Source organism: Jaculus jaculus, chromosome 13 (genome assembly GCF_020740685.1).
Source record: "Jaculus jaculus isolate mJacJac1 chromosome 13, mJacJac1.mat.Y.cur, whole genome shotgun sequence".
NCBI classification, from domain to species: Eukaryota; Metazoa; Chordata; class Mammalia; order Rodentia; family Dipodidae; genus Jaculus; species Jaculus jaculus.
In genome coordinates, this window is record NC_059114.1 from 82,593,931 (window position 1) to 82,615,202 (window position 21,272).

The 21,272-nt window shown below is 38.5% G+C and overlaps 1 protein-coding gene across 1 annotated transcript in view; it reads left to right on the plus strand.

Moving 5' to 3' along the window:
* Cdh12 (cadherin 12) overlaps positions 1–21,272 on the plus strand; it is a 193,891-nt gene that overhangs the window by 135,403 nt on the left and 37,216 nt on the right. Inside the window, exon 5 of the mRNA XM_045133000.1 lies at positions 20,622–20,758. Coding sequence (XP_044988935.1) covers positions 20,622–20,758 — 137 coding nt within the window. The remainder of the gene's footprint in view (positions 1–20,621; positions 20,759–21,272) is intronic.

A 21,272-nucleotide genomic window follows, 5' to 3' on the forward strand; every position in this document is an offset into this window, starting at 1 on the left:
TCCTCTCATAAAACAAAGACATCCCCATAGGAGCATCCTACATCCCCATAGAAACATCACCATTTGGATGCTGGAATTACAAGTATAAGACATGCATTTGGTGGGGATGAAGTCATACATAGTCTATGCTTAAACTTCTACTCTGGATCACCAAGACTCATTGTCTTCTTCCATGCAAAATACACTAATTCCATCCCAATTGCCCGTTCTTAAACTCTTCAGTCATTCCGCTATCCACTCTACACGTTAATGACCTCTGTATCTCCCTCTGTCCTTATACTAAACACGGTGGCACTCATGGTTTGGCCTCTCCTAGGCTAAACTCTCTAGAACAGAGCCTTTGAGAACACACGAGTATTGTGGAAGTGCAATGATCTGCGAAGCATAGTCCACACATTCCCTTTCAAATGGGAGAGAGAGGGGAGAGAGAAAAGGTGTCTCACACAGAATTCAGAAGCTTTGCAGGAAAAACTTCATTAAGCCTTAACACTTTCAAAGCAATGGCCCTTGCCTTCTCCAGCATGGCTGTGCTGCTTCCACCACTGTGCCCATCAGTGTCCACCCTCCAGCTCCCCATGCCAGCCCCGTCCCTGGGAAGAGGTCGCATCAGCAGGGACACACTGATCCGCAGCACTCCCATGGCTCACGGGCACGAGCTCTACACTTTGAAATCACTATGGGGAAAAGCTACACTTTTAAGCTCTGATGGTATTGAATCACTTTGGGGATCCTTCTCGAAAGAGAAGTTCATAAACTCAGGTGAACAGTTCCATGACCTGATCCTGTGAAAGAAGTCCAGCTGTCTTCCTTCATTTTTCTCATTTCTTGTTTTCTGTCATACCTAGTGATTCTATTGGAATACTGTTAGTGCTGGCTGCCGTTGACAGGGTGCATGACCTGTTGTTCACACCCATCCCAATCTTCTTATAGAAAGATCAGTCTGCCAATCCTGACTACAGTACTCTCCTGTTTGTATGAACGCAAAGGGAAGGTGATTCACATATGCACACATTATTACTTTTGTAGTATAGAAAGACTGGAGTAGGGCTGGAGAGATGGCTTAGTGGTTAAGCGCTTGCCTGTGAAGCCTAAGGACCCCAGTTCGAGGCTCGGTTCCCCAGGTCCCACGTTAGCCAGATGCACAAGGGGGCACACGCGTCTGGAGTTCGTTCGCAGTGGCTGGAGGCCCTGGTGCGCCCATTCTCTCTCTCTATCTGCCTCTTCCTCTCTCTGTCTGTCACTGTCAAATAAATAAATAAAAATTAAAAAAATTTAAAAAAAATAAAAAAAGAAAGACTGGAGTATTTAAAGTTTATTTTTTCTATTCATATTCCCTTTGGTGTATCAGTTCCACATTAGGCTAATTATTCTCTGTTACATGTTACTATAAGTAGAAAAACAGACTACTTCTTAAATGCCCTTAGATATCCTAGCCAAATATTATTTCATCCCCTTAAAGTAGTATCGTTTATCAGACACTAGAACATTAAACTACTCATGCAAGTCTTTTGCTACTTGACCCCGAGTATTACAGTCCCTCTGACCTCCAATAATGGTTCATATTTCTCTCTGAGATCTCACCGTCTGTATCTGCACATTGTTCATGATAACTTATTCCCTAAAAAGATAAATATTAGCCTAAATTTCTCATTTTTTGCTTTCTGACATCTACCTAGAATCGCCCTGAATATTAATAATGAATGGAAATTCAAAACGCATTTATTTCCTACCCATTTCTTGCCCAGTTCAAATGCCTGGGGTTTTTGTTGTTGTTGTTGTTACTGTTGTTATTTGTTTGTTTGTTTTTTACATTTGAAGAATTACCTTCTACTGCTTGGAACTAGAGTCTATCTTGGTCAGTTGAGATAGGTATAACCAAGTTCTACTGAACACACTTATATGTCTTTGTGTTAAACAACATAAAACCCACCTTATTGAAGTCACTGAAGAAACTTTCAAGTTCATAAGAAACATAAAAAGGTAATTACCCATTGGGGGAAATACCTGCAATTCAATAAATGAAAATCTCATTTATGGAAGGAATACACATCTAAAGAACTAATTTGTTTATTGTACTAACATTCTGTATTTGGAAGAGCCCCTTGAAAGCATAAGACTAAACATGGACCAAAAGATGTATATTTTAACTCAACACTTCAGAAATAAAAAAGAAAAGTCTGTGAGTAGAATATATAATTAGAAGTAAAAATCACACTTTCAAATAGGAAAATGTTATTTATGATTCACTTTTCAGAAACAAAAAAAAAAACAACTATGTTTTAGAGATTATCTTACTACAAAAATGACTTTATTTTAGATTTTTTTTTTTTTTTTCTGGTCACAGAAGCTAGCCTCTGACAAGCTCTCCTTTATATGAAATAACATAATATTTCCAGCCCCATTCCTCACAAGTATCAAACACCCTCAATTCAAGTACAGACACAGATGGATCTAATTGATCCCTGTGAGGAGCTGTCAGCAGACAGAACTACTCTTGATCGGCAGGAAACCTGTCCTAGCTGCCTTCAGAGGAAACTACAAAGCTGCACCATGCCGGGGGAGGAAACATGGGCCGAGTCATCCTTCTTCGGTGTGAAAACACGCTGCTCACTTAATATTGATTGACTGGAGAAAATGCTGTGAAAACTCAATATAAATATATAATTATTTGATGTTTATATATATTCTGTATTATTTTCCCTTGCTTAACATTCTAGTCACAGTTATTATATTTAAGCCAATGTTAGTCCCTGTCTTTTTTCTTGTTTTTGATTAAGAACATACTTTGCACAGATATGTCATATGTTGGTACCATCTTTCCCCTCCTCCTTGCGACCATCCCCCCCATTCCATAAGGGAACCTCCCCAGTTGGGGTTGCTGGTATTCCCTTGGGATAGTGGATTATGCATTGTGGGGACAGAAGCCAGTTATTGGGTAGAAGCAACGCCTCCGGCCATGACATCTCAACTTGTGGCTTTTGCAATATTGTGACTCCCTCTCCCACAAAATTCACGGAGCCTTGGTGGGTTTGTTTTAAAGTCTACTTCAGTGATGAGCTCTTAGAACCCTCTGAATTTCTGCTTTGGTAGGTGTTGAATATCTTCAGGGTCTGTCTCCTTCACCCTAATGCTGACTGTCATGCTCACCATGGAAATGGTGTATTTGTTCATTTCCCCGATTCCTCTGGTTTCACCTGGGCCTTGACTGAGATGTGAGGAGTGGTTTATCTCCTTGGGTCTTGCTATCTTCTGAAAAACAAAAACAGATTCTGCTATGTAGAGTGAATTGAGCATATGCTAAATTGGATAACCTTTATTAATTTAGGCAGAGTTTGATGGATGTAGCACTTCTTTTTGCCAAAGACTAATGGGAGCTTGACATTGGAGAGCATAATCTTCATCTCTATATGATTATATCCTGGTTTCCAGTTCCAGATACAGGTTCCTATCCAATGAGCTGATTTCTTAGCCAATCTAAAAGCCGTCAGTTACCCACCAAGGCTATGTGCCACATTGCACCAGTGAGTATTTCTTGTCAGGCTAGTGGCTTCTGATTAGCTTTGATCACTGCTGGTTCACACAATTGTTGGCCACTACCCCCACCCCCAGTAGCTCATGTGGTGTTTTCCAGATGTGGAGTACTGGATTTCTTCCAGATTCCAGCCAGGTTTCTCCATGTTCTGTGTTGGCAGTGTAGGGTGTCTTAAGCAATAGGATCTTGCCTTTTACCTCAGGTGGGTAGTCAAGTATTTTGACAGAAGCCTTTCTTGTTTTGGGGACCTTTTAGGTCTCTATGATCAGCAGCTCAATGTGAGTAGCACCTAATTCTGGCACTGTGTCAAAACCAAAAATTTGTTAAGTTTAGGCATCATCCCACCCTCCTCCCCATACACTCCTGTTGAGCGTTATATCTTTCAGTCTACCCTCAAGGAGAAATGTTTCTATGTCACTGCTTTATTTTCTTTTTATTCCCTCCACCCTCTCCTTCCCCTCTCTGCCAAATATTTCCATCACTATTGGCTGGAACTCTAGTTGTCTACCATGCCAGCAACTCAAGCCGAGCCAGGCTAGGAACAGCAGATGCGTGAGCATATGTGGCATTTGTCTTTCTGTGACTGTGTGTGTTCTAAATCCATCAATTTTCCTACAAATTTCATTGTATCATTTATTCTTACAGCTTAAATGCTGAGCCATCTCTCCAGCCATGTTGTAAGTTATTTTCACATCACCATATAAGTTACCTGAGCAAATCAACCTATGGAAGCAAAGGGGATTTTGTTGTTGTTTTGTTTGTAAGCTGACAGTTATATGTGATAGTGAGCACAGTATCGTGGTATGGGGCAGAGCTGTGCACCCAAAGGCAGCACAGGAACAGACATAGGAAAGGGTCAGGGATAAAGTATTACCCACTAAGGACACACTCCCCAGTGACCTGTTTTCTTCATACCTGCCTCAATAACTAAGAGCCTGTTCAGCTATGAATGTAACACTAGAATACTCTGTAAATGAATTTAGAACCTTCATGGTCAAAGCATTCTCCACAGACCATCACTTGGCAAGTAGCCTATAGCATCTAAGCTTTCAGGGAACAATTTTTTAATTCAAGCCATACCTTGGCTGAGTTTCATAACTCTTACACTGGATAAATTTTTGTTACATGAAAGTTCATAGAAATGATTGCCAGTGAGTCCTAAAGGACTATGATAGGTATACCTACCATTTATTGATTTCATTTCAAGTATTTTATTCAATATACAGAAAATTTTATGCTAATGCAAAAATTTGAGCTCAACAACAAACTCAATTTTGGAGCAGAAGAGTGAGCTAGACTGGGCTGCCATGTGTTATCCTAAAATAATGTATATCATTTAGTCATACAATTACATGGAGATTCAGTGGTACAATAAGTTCTGTATAATTACATGGGACATGCATGTTTAGAAAAATAGCTCATTATCTACTTTTACTTAAGATTTTTTTGAGGATTAAAAGAGGTGCTGGTATAGAATATTTCTAGAATAATATCTGTCACCTTTTAGAACTGCATGATATCTCCATTTTTTTCCCCATTAGTATCAGGATTCTACGAAGGTACCTTCCTGATAGATGTCACCTATCCAAACTTTACCTAACACTACTGAGCTCAGTAAAAGAATGACATGATTTGTGTGTGATTAATTTCACATAAAGGTAAACTATCTTAATACTCATTTGTAATTATTGTCTACTGGAAGAAAAAACAGTACTATCAAATAATTCAAAAATATAAAATCCTATGTGAAACCATCAGAATTTTAGTGTTTGAACTGTAAGACTTTATCCTAAAATATCTTTCAGAATTATCTCTAATAATTAACTAATTGGAATTACTTCCAAGAAAAATTACACATTTATGTGACTATCAACTTGTAGCTTGGTAAATAATCATCTATCTTTTCTTTATACACATTTTTGCTTCCTCCAAAAGTATCCTATGAAAATTTGCATTGTGAGTGCTAAAGAAAAGAAATAGTATACAAATATTCCTCCAAAAGGATTAACTTTGATATCATTATGACAATTTTACATACTCTTGTGGTTATACATTTTCCCTCAAGTATATTTGTATCATGAGTATCTATTTGGATCATCAGTATTTTAAATCCAGCAAGCCAAGACAGCTAAAAAATAATTTTATATCTCTTAAATAATAAAACATAGTATATAAAAACTTCACAGAATATAAAATAAGAAAGAGGACTTTATATAAGAATGATTTTTTAAATATACCCTAAGAAAAAATATGTGTTGGCCTCTATAACAAAAAGTATTCTCTCAGAAAGAGTTTATTAATTTTAAGTATAGATAAGCAATCACTGTTTAACAATAGCTAAAACGATGCACTATTATGAAACATAAATTTTTCCATCATTTGAAGTTCCATTGAAAATGAGTACCCAGGAAGCTATTCAGAAATATTAAAGGAAAACTATGATACTATGTGTACATTAACAGGCATGGAGAAAATGTATAAAAAAGACATCGTATGGACTCCAGCAAAGCACTCAAGGAAAAGGAAGGCATTGAGGAAATGTGGAATGGAAAGGCAACAGTAGCTGAATGTGTTAGTCTCTGGGGAAGCTAGTCCTGTTTGACTTTGTCACAGCTATGCTATTCTTAGTCTTCAAGACCCTCAAGAGTAAAAAAAAAAAAAAAGAAAACCTGGAAGTTGGTTTTTGCATGAAATCTACTTGAAAATGTGCTTTTAGCATTTAACTTCTGTTAACTCACTTTTAGAAGCAGAGGAAGATAGGCACCATCTCTCTCTCTCTCTCTCTCTCTCTCTCTCTCTATATATATATATATATATATATATATATATATATATATATATATATAGTTTTTTTTTTTTTCTGAGAAAGCAGCGATTGATTGGCTGACATTTTACGAAGATAATGGAGCAACAGCCCTACAAATATAACATCAAATCCCCCAGGTGCTAAAGCTCTTCAGAGAAAATATCACATTCTAGATAGATGATTAAAGATAATCTACTTATATTATATATTCATCGTTACATATATACATTTATGCATAATTATATGGTATATAACATATATTATTATATAGTTTATTATTTTATATATTATATACATTCTACATAACTATATATATGTCATTTGTGATATGGTATATCATACACATATATATCTATATTAGTGACCTGCTATATGCTTGAATAAATTTTTTACATTAAAATATAAATAGTAAATGATTTTTCATGGGCAATTTAGAGCTTGTTTAACAAAGTCTCAACTAGTTTTCCAAGTTCTCAATTTGAGGGTTATTATTAATATGTGATGAAATAGTTAGCTCATTATTGCTTAGGTAAAATATCCAAGATAATCCACATAAAGTTAGACAACATCCGACTTTAGCTCCCAGTTTCTAAGCTATCACCACAAGGTAGCTCTGCCCAGGTTCTCAGGGTTTCTAACAGTCCATCAGAGTGCAATGGAGAGGAGGTCTTTTAACCCCATGACACACATGAAATGAAAAGGAAAGGGCAGTGGTCCTGGTGTCCACTTTAAGGGCTCATCTGCAATGGCATCGCTTCCTCCTAATAGACTTCACCTCCTGAATGTTCTACCACACCATCATGATGCCCTAGTTCTTTGAAATACAACAGAGCCCAATATAGCAAGTATATGGGTATTTATGACACAAGCAAAAATCATCATGCTTTCAATGGGGTGGCTGTATCAGATCTGAAGTAAACCAACAAAAAAGATAATGAGACTTGGAAGGAGGAAGCAGGGATTTGGAATGAGCTGTTATGTGCATAATATTTTGGTAACTAAACAAACAGAAGTCTAATATGCAGGAAAAGTAAAAGGAGAGAAGCCATCTTACTGAGAAGTAATGTGATTTTTGCATCAAAACACAGAGAAAACTTGAGTTTTGTTAAACCTCCTCTTTGGCTTCTCATGCTACTTCTGAGATTTCAAAAATATTTCATTTACTTATTAATTTATTTGGAAGACAGAGCGATGAAAAGAAAGAGGCAGATAGAAAGAGAGAAAGGGCCAACCAGGGCCCTAACCAGTATAAACAAACTTCAGATACATGTGCCACCTTATGCATCTGGCTTTACCTGGGTACTGAAGAATCGAACTTGGATCCTTTGGCTTTTGAGACAAGTGCCTTAACTGCTCAGCCATCTCTCCAGCTCCACTTCTGAGTTTCAAAGCTTATCAATGACTTGTTCCTTGAGGAAGAATTAGTGCATCAATTACTGTTATTATTATTATTTTTTTTCTGAGGCAAAATACTTGACAAAAATCAGTTCCAGAGAAGATGGATTGATTTCAGTTCCATGTTACAGTCCATCATGGCTCATGGAAGATCTGGAAGGGAGGGTTTTCAGAAATCTGGACTCATTCAGTACAGCGTGGAAGCAGAAGGCAATGAATGCTGCAAGTTCAGCTAGCTTTCCCTGTTTGTTTAATTTATTTCCTTTTAATATTTGTATTTTGTGTTCTTGTAGAAAGATATTATAACTACTTTCAAGCAGAGAGATAGATAAATGAGAACAGGGAGAGATGGGTGTGCCAGGGCCGATTGCCACTGCAAATGAACTGCATATGTACGCATCACTTTGTGAATATCATAGTATGGTCTTATGTGGGGACTGTGGAAATAAATGAACCCAGGCTGCTGGGATTGGCAAGGGTGCACCTTTGACTACTGAGCAATAGCTCCAGCCCCGTGGCATGTGCTCTTAATGATTAGTGAAGTTAGGGCTTAAATACAAAGCAGACTCATCACCGCCCTCTGGAAGAGCATGGTATCATGCCCCCACAGGAGGGGGCAGTGGGCTGGGCAAGCCTGACTGCACTCTGCTGTGGTATCTGAAAAGATCAACTGCCAGTATTTGTCCTCGGGGGCTGGACTCCTCTGCTTGGTACACAGCTGCTCTGGTAGGATCTCAAAAGTGTCCACAGGCTTCTCCCACACTTGGGTCTAAAGGAAATCAGCAGTTCTTTGGCTAAGAGGCATGATTGCATGTGAGAGACCTGCATTGGGCAGAGTCAGAGGCTGGTATGCGTGAGGGGTCCTGGTCCTCACCACCTGTCCACTAGAAGTTCTCTGAACTTTCGAAACCCAGGAGACATCTCTCCTCCTCACAGGTCATCTGTGAGGACTGGCTTATCCCAGACCAGGAGAGCTAGACAACAATCCCAAGCCGCTCACCCGGGGGGATTCCTGAGGAAAGAGCTCGTTGGCACGGGGGTCAACCCTGCCCTACTTGCTCAGGGCACTGAGGACACCAGCCTGCTGGAGCTAGGTCCTGCTCAGAGCCTGTTCCACAGGCCCCTAAGGAAACAGGTGATCTCTTGTGTCACCCCCCCCCCCCGCCCGCCCCATGACTTTTCAAACCACTGTTCTTGTTCAGCGATATCATGTGTCATTCTTGGCCTTGTCTCCAAGGAGCCTGCCTGTCATGAATGATTAGGTGTTTTGCTAATGGAGGAGCAAGTTTATCTTTCTGTTGCTTCTCAAATTCCTCCTTAGCTCTTGGTCCCAGGGCTAGGGCTTGATGACCGACCGTCACACCAAAAGCTATGTGTACATCAGGCTTCAAAGGGGTTCGCAGGACAACTCGCCTAAAGCTCCAGGTGCTCCTTCTGTGACCATGGCTTCCCCACACCGAGGGCTCTTGCGGTTTGTTTGCATAACAGCTTGGAGGACAATACCAGCTTTCTTGTTCTTACACTCCAGCAGCCCAGTCCAAGGGATGGTTTTCTGGCAGAAAATAGCAATAAAAGAAAGAAAAAAAAAAAAAGTGCTGTGTTACAGAGACCCCTGCCCCTGCCCCAGCCGTCCTGAAGTTACATACAAAGAGCAGAGATAAGTCCTGGTTGCCCTTGAACCACCTGCAGGGAGAGGGCAGAGAACAGAGATGTAAGTGGCCACTTGCCCACAAGCTTTCAGAGATTTAAGTTCCCTGCCTGCGTTGCCAGTTATTGATAGTTTTGGGCTAAGAGCAGAAATTACAAGAAATTTAAACTATGTAGCTAAACGCCCAGCTAAATACGCTTCTGTAACCTTGCCTGCTTGATGGAAGAAAGATTAAAAAAAGCCCCTCTTGCCCAAGCTCAGGGCTGTAGCCATTAGAGTGATCTGGGTGTCAGTCTGCTGTTGTGAATAAACCTTCCTCTCCTCTGTCCATAGGGCTCTGAGTCGCACTCAGGAAATTCCCAAAACTGTTCTACTTACAGACAGGATGTAGCCTAACTAGTGAAGAAAATCTCCCACTGACATTGTTTCCATGGTGATTCTAAATTCTGCCATATTTTGAACCAGAGATAAGCCATTACAATAGGGTGGGTCCTTTCTTCACATGCTTATTCAGGTTAGCTATCTATATTTAAATCTCTTTCATACAATTGAATGTTATTTGTATATTATAATCCTCAAGAAAGACAACATTGTTAGTAGTACCTGAGTTATTTTGTCATCATTGTGAAGAAATACCTCCACATATATCAAAGGGATGAGTAAATGTGTTTATTTTATTCTTATTGGCAACTACTGTCAGTACACATTGATACTTACATAGATAATTTGTGCTAGATTTGGGTCATTCAGAATTCCTTATACATCACAGCTGTCATCAGTTTCAAAAGCAAATATCCAATGCTTAAATTATGTCTTAAGTAAGAATAGAAAAAGTTGTGAATAAAAACAGCCAGATTCTGAGCCGGGCGTGGTGGCGCATGCCTTTAATCCCAGCACTCGGGAGGCAGAGGTAGGAGGATCGCCGTGAGTTCGAGGCCACCCTGAGACTACATAGTGAATTCCAGGTCAGCCTGAGCCAGAGTGAGACCCTACTTCAAAAAAAAAACCAAAAACCAAAAAAAACAAAAAAACAACAAAAAAAAAACCAAAAAAATAGCCAGATTCCAATGGTAACATTTGTAGTTGCTCTGCAATTTTAAAATACATACGTGTGTGTGTGTGTGTGTGTGTGTGTGTGTGTGTATGTGTGTATCTCGTGTTTCTATTTATTTATTTTTAAATATTTGATGGGAGAGTGAAAGAGAGATGGGGAGAAGGAGTATTGGCAGGCCAGGACCTCCAGCCTCTGCCATCGAATTCCAGAAGCAGGTGCAACCTAATGCTCTTGTGTGACCTTGTGCCTGTTTCACCTTGTGTGTCTGGCTTACATGGGATCTGGAGAATTGAACATAAGTCCATAGGCTTCACAGGCAAGTGCCTTAACTGATAAGCCATATCTCCATCCCGTTTTTTAAAAAATATTTTCTTTGTGTGTGTGTGTGTGTGTGTGTGTGTGTGTGTGTGTGTGTGAGAGAGAGAGAGAGAGAGAGAGAGAGAGAGAGAGAGAGAGATCTGCTACTTTTAATTAGAATATTTGTCTAAATTTTTGGTTACATTCTGATTTTATGATTATTTAATTTAAACTTATTTCATAGTTTTCAACAGTTTATTAAACATGTGGCTAAAATATCGTCAGAGGCAGCAGGGACTATAACAGTGATGCTTTCAAGAATCTGGATCTATCTATTTAAGAAAGTACTCTAAATCCTCCCATACCGAAATGATTTAAAACTTACAGGTGCCTAAGTAATTCCATGCATAACTTAATCTGAAAAATGTTAAACAAAACTGTGTAAATATTGAAATGATCAAATGAACTCCCTATCCTCACAAAAGACTGACTGCTGATCCCACAACACATAAACAACCGCCACATAGGGAATACCTGCAACCCTAATGGAAAGGGGACAGGGATAGGGGAAAAGAGGATACAACACCTGACGTATCTATATGAAATATGTTAATAATAATAAAATAACAGTTTTTTATAAAAGACCAAAACAAATGCTTTTTAAGGAAAAAATTAGCTTAAAATATTGTAGATAGTGCTAACTTCCTAAAAGGTTTGGACAGAGTAGCTCAGAGAATGGGCTGTATCCATCAAGCTGTGAAGAAGACTTGCAGATATAATTTTGATGAGGTTTGGAATGAGACAGGGAAAACTTTCACCTTCAAAGAATGTTTATGATACCATATTACTATAATTAATGAAATTATGTCTGGATATTAGTAAAAGTAGCTCTGCTGAGCTTCATATAACTGCTTTTAATAAAAGTGTACTCAAGTCAATAGTCTAAATTATGGAACATAAATGTTTTCCTTTTGTTTGTGACAGGTTCAGACTATTGGCTTTCTCTCCAGGTGCTAAGGGAATATGAATTTCCTAACTCCATCACATCTACTCATAATTTATTTAATTGCTCTTCTTGGAGAATTTAAAAAGGAGTAGTTCAAATGTGGCATCTACATTAGAGATTCAAATGGTGAACAGATCTACTCAAATTGGCATTTTATGCTAACTACAGCATGATTAACATGAAGGGGGTAACTATGTGACAGAGCTGCGCATAGGTTTTAGCAGGAATTGGTTTAAACTCTCACTTGAATAAGTTATAGAAAGCAATGCTTGATCTGTAATCAGGGTATTCTTAGAAGGAATAGTCAGATGTTCTTATAGAATAATACAATTTTCACATGCATGTATAATGGACCAGACAATTAAAGATTGCTTCCTACTGAAAAGATGCTTCCTTTGTTGTTAACAAAACAAGATGAGCTTGTTTTGGTACTTTCATTTGAAAGCATGTTAGTGTCAATTAGTGATAAATGCTTTGTAGAGGGAAGTGTAAGGTTTCATATAACTTCATGAGCAAAAGCCCATTCAAGGCCTGAGGACTCTACACAGCTTCCAAGAGAACAAAAGACAAATGTTAAGAAAATGAAGTACTAATTAAACTACAAACAAAATGTACAAGAGTTAGAAAAATGTCTATGGAGAAAATAGTAATATTTATGGAGAAGATTTTTATCTAGTCAGATGTTACTGTTTGCATTTTTAGTTCATAACAAAACTGAAGGGCCAAATGTCTACATAAAATCTATGAAGTACTGACCTCCACATTAATATTACTATAAGCTATTTTCTTCAAAGTCCTCTGAAGTTTCTGCAGAAAAAAATCTAAGGCCAAGAAATATTGTCTTCAAGGCAGGTCTTTCATAAGTTAGAAATACAATGGACACATGGGCATAGAAAAAGTTCAAGAAAAGAGAGTTTGGGCAATTACACCTAGATGGTCATGGGATGTGCTTGAGTAATGAACAAATGAACAAAAATGAGGAAACTGTAAAATTAAAGTTGGAGGAAATAAAAACATAGCCATTATAACTTAGTAACATATATATTATATTATATTTAGCCCTCATAAATCATCAGGTAGGCAAAATAAACACAGAAAATTATATCCTTATTAAGCCACTGAATTTTATTAGGCCTGATATTTTTCATTAAATGCTTGAAATAACGGAAATTATACAAACTAATTTATAACTTTAAAGTCTAATGAGGAGGGCTGGAGAGTTGGCTTAGCGGTTATGGCACATGCCTGTGAAGCCTGAGGACCCAGGTTCTAGTCTCCAAATCCCTTGTAATCCAGATGCACAAGGTGGCACATGTGTGTGGAATTCGTTTGTAGTGGCTAGAGGCCCTGGCATGCTCATTTTCATTTTTTCTCTCCTCCCCACCATCTCTAATAAATAAGTATAAATAAATAAATCTTTAAAAAATAATGTGAAGTGTAAAGAGTGAAAGTAAAAATGAATAGAAATATAAAAAAGAAAAACAAGTAAGGGTACTAATAGTAAATCAGCAAACAGTTATTAACACAGGTTGAAAGGAAAATTAATCACTCTCCTTTAGAAAGTAATCACAATACAAATGCCATAGGTGGCTTACATTCTCAGTGAAATATTTGTTGAAATAAAATGAACTGAACATTATTTCCTTTCCTTACTTACCAAAATTGAGTAAATAAATAAATCACAAATGTTACTAAGAGAAAGTAAGAATGAATGAGGTGCTGATTCAACGGCTCAGTGGTTATTACACTTAATAAGCAAGCATGAAGTACTATTGAATTCCATCCCCAGTACCCCTAAAACAGATAGGTGGGATTAGAGAGATTTCTTAGTGGTTAGGGCATTTGCTTGCAAAGCCAAAGCACCCAGGTTTGATTCCCCAGGAACCTCATAAGCCAGATGCACAAAGTGGAGCATGTGTCTAGAATTCGTTTGCCATGGCTAGAGGTCCTGGTAAGCCCATTTTCTCTCTTACTTTCTCTCTCTGTCTCTCTCTCTCTCTCTATTCACAAAGACACGCACACACACACACACACACACACACACACACACACACACGTACATAAAGCTAGGTGTCCCCACACAGGCCATTAACTCTATTACTGTGTTGGGTGGAGCTAGGTGAATCACTGGGGCTTGCTTGTCAGTCTGTCTGACTGGAAGTAGCAGCTCAGGGTCAGGGGCTTAAGGATACAACATAGAAGTACAGGTTCTCTCTGGCCTTCACAGGCATGTGCATGAGGGACACACACCTACTCTCAAAAGCACACATACCTTGAAACCACCACCACCACCACCACCACCACACACACACACACACACACACAAAACTTTTAGGAGTAATCCTATATTGTCAAGTGTTCTCACAAGCATGTCTGAGAATTGTGACAAGGTCAAGGGTAGTTTTTCTATTAGGTGTGAGAAAGTTATAAGTAAATTTTTAAAAAAGGACTTATCTAATGCAGATGATACAAATTTGTAAGGTAATTCTATGAGTTCAATTATATAGAAAAGTAATAAAATTAAACTAAACAGCCTGCACAATTACTTTAATATTATATTTGTCATTAAATTTCTTTTTTCTATATTTTTGTTCAATTATTTATTTGAGATCAAACAGACAGAGAGAGAAAGAGGCAGACAGAGAGAGAATGGGTGTGCCAGGGCCTTCAGCCACTGCAGACTAACTCCAGATGCATGTGTTCCCTTGTGCATCTGGCTAACGTGGGTCCTGGAGAATAGAGCCTCAAACTGGGGTGTTTAGGCTTCACAAGCAAGCGTTTAACTGCCAAGCCAACTCTCTAGCCCAGTTATTAAATTTATATTCAATAATTAAAACAGATTTCCTACTAACAATGATTATATAATTAAACTATTTTTTCATGGATCACTGGTTATTGACTACTTTAAAAATATTTTATTTATTTATTTTTGAGGACAGAAAGAAAGAGAGGAGGGAGAAAGAGAGAAATGGAACAAAAAAAGCAACAAGAAAAGCTATTATTTTTGAGCTGGTCTATACATAGCGAGCCAATAGTTATCATATAAATATTCTATGTGAGAACATGCATCTCTTGAAAATTAATGACTAGACATTATGGAAAGTTTTGTTTGTCAATTAGAGCTACTTTCTTATTAGTCTCTCCCAGTTGATATACTGGGTATTCAACACAGGAGAAAATGGCAGGTGCCATGGAAGCCTCTTCCCCTGGGGATAAAGGGCAGATGTGCCTTCACTGCAGATAGGGCACACATGACAGACCCAAGGACTATTACAGCCAAAGCCGGTGTGGTGAACCAACATGGTTATGGGGGTTCCTGACAGAGCAGGGTGAAGGGTTGCAACAGGAGCTGTGGAAAACTCAAAGGCAGCCGCACTAAGAGAAGACTCCTTCCATGCTGGAGGGCCACCTTCCCATGGCTGCTTCAGTTCAAAGGCAGCTGCACCAGCGGAAGGCCCACCCCAGCACAGGTGACGACTTGCTGAAGCTGCACAGTACGTAACTTGCAGGCAGCTCAATCAGAGAGTCTCTGAGCAGTTGTTTCCCTTTATATTGCCTTCCCCAGACTTGATTTCCTGAAGGTCCTTCCTCCAGCACAGTATGGGGATGTTTCATTTCTAATTAACATAACCTTGGGAAGTGGTTGAGTGACCTTTAAGTTTCAGGTCTCCCAGACTCGATTTCCTGAATGAAAACCCCCTTCCTCTCTTCAGTTCAGAGGAAGACTGATACACAACAGCAATTGTCTATGGATTACATAGGCAAGGGGTTTCATTCAGTCCCATCAAGGGCTAGTACTTTTCCCTACAGTTTTCCAATTATTCTGCTGGGAGTACATGCTGAAGATGGTGGGCTGAAGAAAATATCATGTTCAGTCATGATCTAGGTTTAAGTAACTTGTTTCCTCATTTTATATTCATTTTACAACTCATGTTGACATTATAAGGCCAGAATTATTCTCCAAATTATAGCAATGAGAAGGAGAATAAACATTGCATGGCATGGTGAAATTACTGACCCTTCACACAGGCATGGGTGAGTTTGTACAACACCAGGATCATCTCAGAAGCTAGTGTTCCTCATGTTGTGCTTTGCTGCATGTCAGGGGGTTGATTTGTGCATACCAAGTTGATGTCACTGCAAGACCAAGCTAGTAAATAGAATTTGCACGCTGAGATTTCTAGATATTTCATAATGCACAATGCATGCACTTTTATAATTTTATATCAATATGACTTATTTTATCTTTTTAATATTGTGGATTCAATGTACAGTCTTGTGCATTCTAAGCAAGTACTATTCTGCTGCTGAATTTTTAAAAACATCATAAGAAAAACTAACAGTTATATTGAGTTATGACTTACATGTATAATAACCCACTGAAAAAAAGTTAGACTTCTGTTTGAATCCTCTTTGTATACTATGTTCTGAAAAAATATATAAGTAAGTTTGTCAACTTTCTCAATTTTATATGAGCCTGAGGATTTATTTAGCCTATAGGAATTTTAGGGTTTAAATTGAGAAAGTCCTCAAAAAGTCCTAAGTTGTCTGTCCTGAATAAGATATTCTTAAAGTTGTAACCATGCTGACTTAAAGCAGAAATGCTTAATTACTACACAGACAGGAATTCAAGTACTTAACTGGAAAATATATGCAAAGTTGAATCTTGAAGAGACAGATACAAACTGAAGTATCTTCTGACTTCAGCAATTTCCAAGACCATTAGTGGGACTAAAAACCACATCACACGCACAAACCAATACAGGCTACATAACATTACCCAAAGTCTACTCAGCATTTAAACACAATATGAGGGCAAAGAAGGACCTCCACAGCTATGGATACATAAAGAAGTAATCAAGGCATCTTTACAGATAAAGATTTAAAGGTACATGCCATTTAGCTGGGATTAAGAAGAAAGGAAGTAACGAGAATTCGTGGAGACTCCACTAAAACATCAAGAGTGAAACTCCCCAGACATCCTCTCAGGGACAACAAAAATAAATATATTTTTAAATCAAAAGCAATTTCTTACTCCTTCTGGGAAAAAAAAAAAACATTCTCTTTTTGCAGGGGGCTAGCATTCACATTATGAATGCTTGGACATGTTCGTCATTTTTGTTCTTGGAGAAACATGTTTCTATGTCAAGCGGCTTTAGGGGCAGAGCATTCTAGATGTACTTTTATATGGCTCTGCCCGATTCTCAGTATGCATGCGTACATACGGGGAGCTGAAAAAAAACTACGGGAAATCTTAACATGGGAAATACCAATGTTGAGTACAATATTTTTTGCCATACTTTTATCAATTTGAATCTGTTTGAAAACTAAAATATACTAGTGGCTATAGTCAGATATGTTGATGGGACACCAGTATAAACCTTGCTACAAGGACTATACAGGAGCCAGTAATTTTTACTTGTCTTTTGATATTCTCATACATTTATGTTCCATTTTGTTGATATACACTACCCTGCTGTGTCCCCCTCAGCTCCATTGTCCAGCATTTCCTTTTCATCACTTGCCAGTGGTGATACCCAACAAGGGAGTAATTTCTCTCCCCCACCCAACAGCCATTAACTATCTCATTAGAGAGAGGAGGACACTCCCACAATCCTCCTCTGTCTATAACTTAATTTTGACTGGACTCATAATGCTAAGGTAACCACACCTATGTGTGTTCAGTATATATAAGTGGCATTTTATTTTTGTGCTTCTCAACTATTTTTCTGTTGAAATTATTCTACACCACTTCCTCAGTTTTCCTACTGCTAAACCAGCTTCCTGAAATATCTCTTTTTTTTTTTCTTCCTTGTATTGATTGCCCATCTATCCTAGATCATTTGTCCACGGCCCTCTAGTGTCAGCTAAGCATCTTGTGCAGTAGGACATTTTTCCTGATATGATGTTCTACAGGGCACCTTTCCTTCGCACTACTGTGGGGACATTGAAAATGAACTGAGACCTTGAGTTCATCCACTGATTCACGTCTCTCCAAGCTTCAGTGGTGGCCATCATACTTCATCTTCTCCTTCAACTCCAGCACAGTGCTGAGTGTGTAGCAGATGGCACCTGTGTGAGGGATTTCCAACTGACCACAATGTGTACCGATTATTCCTCTTGAAGTACTAGCCTGTGAGGACATTCACGGGCAATGTTCATCTTCAGCTATGCCCAGGTTTAGTTGGATAGTAGTGCCAAGTAGGAATGTTGTGGGCTGGATAAAAGGTTCAAAAGATAAGAGGGATTTCTGTGCAACTGTGGGAACCCAAGACTGCTCTTTGGCACCAATGTGAAAAGTCTAGTGTGCCCGCAGGAGCCTTTAAGTCCAACACCCATGGAGGCAGAGGCAGGAGTGTCAGTGAGGCTCTGGTCAGCCAGTCTACTGGAGAGATCTGGTCTCTGGGAAACACAGTGGGAAAGCACTAGAGGAGGAAACTCAGTATCTTCTCTGGCCTCTGAAGGCATGTACACAGGGGTCATGTGAATTTGTACATCTATCATACACATACATACACCGCATACTAGTCCACACAAAATAAAGGGGAGTAAAGAATATGGAGATACATATTTTCTTATTCAGAATATAACATGCAATGGGAAAAGTTAAACTCAGTATGTCTTGGTGCTCCCTAACTTTTAAATGTTGCCCTGGCTTCCTCGTTGCTGTTGAGAGCATTCCCACAGGGAAATCAGTTGTAATGAAATCTGAGATTCAAATGAATTCTCACACCTCAGATCAAAATCTGAGATATCAGAGCTGGAGGGATGGCTTAGCTCTTAAGGCGTTTCCCTGCAAAGCCTGAGGATCCAGGTTTGATTTCCCAGGACCCACGTTAGCCAGATGCACAAAGGGGCACATGTGTCTGCAGTTCATTTGCAGTGGCCAGAAGCCCTGGTGCTCCCATTCTCTTTCTCCCTCCACCTCTTTCTCTGTTAAATAAATAAATAAATAATAAAATATTAAAAGCTGAAATACCAAAAGTACATTAACACCATGGTTCACACCTTGTTCTAATAATACTCAGCAACTGCTGGTTAGCAAATCAGTTTACTAACAAATATAGACAAGTTCACCAGTTAAATCCCATTTATAAAGACAAACTAGATTTGCTCTCTCAGCATAATGACAAACCACTACAGTTTCAAATAACAAATTAGTCATAATTGCTTGTACTATTGATACACTCATTCATAACCTTTTAGAATGGAAAAAAAGATCCTTTTGTTTTCTGGCATGGGGTTCCCATACACCAACTGTAATATTTTTCTTTATTCTTAGCAGTTAAGGCCCTTGCCTGCAAAGCCTAAGGAGCCAGGTTCGATTCCCCAGGACCCTCATAAGCCAGAGGCACAAGGTGGCATATGCATCTGGAGTTTGTTTGCAGTGGCTGAAGGCCCTGACACACTCAACCAATGTTTTGGATTACCTATCTTTAGTTCCCACGTCAGAAAAATACAATTGGTAAATGTATGATATACCTTGTCTTATGATAATATGCTCTACTGCAAATTGTTATGACTTAAAATGACTGTATGGAAACTCTTACTGACCTGGTCAAAATATCAGCATAAATGTTCTAACCATGTGAACTTGGGCTACTGTATTATTTTTATTAGCTTTGATTTCTTGGTATGCTAAGTATATGGAGGTATAATATTTATTGTAGCATCATTTAGAGGCAGAGTAAGATGATGTGTATAGTTAAATATAGTACTAGTCACACTGTATGATTTGAAAATGCTAATTCTTGAGCTTGGAGTATAGCTCAGTGGTAGAGCACTAGACTTGCATGGTCAAAGCACTAAATTCTGTCCCTAACATAAAATTACAATTCTAGGGCTGGAGAGATGGCTTAGCAGTTAAGCGCTTGCCTGTGAAGCCTAAGGACCCCGGTTCGAGGCTTGCTTCCCCAGGTCCCACGTTAGCCAGATGCACAAGGGGGCGCATGCGTCTGGAGTTCGTTTGCAGTGGCTGGTAGCCCTGGCGTGCCCATTCTCTCTCTCTCTCTCTCTCTCTCTCTCTCTCTCTCTCTCTCTCTCTCTCTGCCTCGTTCTCTGTCTGTTGCTCTCAAATAAATAAATAAAAATAAACCAAAAAAAATTAAAAAAAAATTACAATTCTAATTATTTTGATTGGAAATGTGTCTATCATTCCATACATAGGTCTACCATTGCATGAAAATTTAACTAAATGAAAAATCTGTTTTCTTATTCATTTTCTGGAGTTTTCTGCCATAGCTATTACACATAGGACACTATCCTGTATTACCAAACATGTTAGATAATTTCAAAGATACAAAAATATCAAGAGCCACATTCTCTGATTCATTTGTTAGAAAGTTTTCCAGTGGAACTTTTATTTTTCTAAGGAAAATAATTTTGTAGAATCACAAAAAGTTCAGGTGATTTTTATTTGCTTCTCATCATATTATGTTTTTGTTTTTTTTTCATGTACACAGAAGCACAAAGATCCTACAACAGTCCTGGCCTAGGCTTTTAGTACTTTTCAGATGTCTGCCCCACTTGTAATCCATCCCAAAGCTACCATTGAGAAAATTTTTACTGCTTGAAAATGTTTTAATATTCAGCAGGTTAAGGAAGCCCATGGTCAGCTTTAGAATTTCAGTCTCTGCTGAGCTTTCAAGGTGTCAAGACCCTAAAATAATATGAACAGCAGGAGTACTAAATCTTTCATTATTTCCAGTTTCACCTTGAGCATACTGACTTTGCAATAAAGAAGCTGTCATTTGCAGTCTCCTTTATTGCAAGGTGGGTAGTAGCTTGAGGGAGAAAAATAAGGAACGGTGTCAAGTTAGCCTAACTGCCATTCTGTTTAATGTGTAATCATTGCACATTTGCATCCACTCTTTTCATATGCAGGTACCTCATAGACTGGAGGAGTGATGGCGACAGCTACTTTACAATAGACGGAACGGAAGGGACCATCGCCACTAACGAATTGCTAGACAGAGAAAGCAACGCACAGTATAATTTCTCCATAATTGCAAGTAAAGTTAGTAAGTATGGCATGGACAGAATCAATGGTATACTGCAATTCTTTGGATTTAACACTCTTAAACAACTCCCTGCTGAGATGTTTTTCATTTTTAGACTGACAGCTGAGTGGCCTCCTGGGGAATAGTATGAAATCTCTCCGTTTGCTTTATAGTATACGTCCAGAGAAATTGTGACAGCTGCCAATGAGCAAGATTGCATGAATACTAGACATGATTTTCATTGTGTGACCTCACTTTATTCTGTTGACTTCTTAAAAATATTCTTCCGAGTGCCAGCTTCTATTCCACACATAGTCCTTCTATATTTATAAGGCAGGCAACAAGAAATATAATATATAAAAATGACCTATTATGAAATATTTTCTAAATTTGAAGAAATCATTTTGAATATCACACCATTTCTGTCACTAGATTGTATTAATAATGACAACTATTTTATAGATTTTTAAGTACAGGTTTTTTGCTATGAATTACTTCGAATTTATGCTTTGTTAATAATTCCTTGCATTGGATC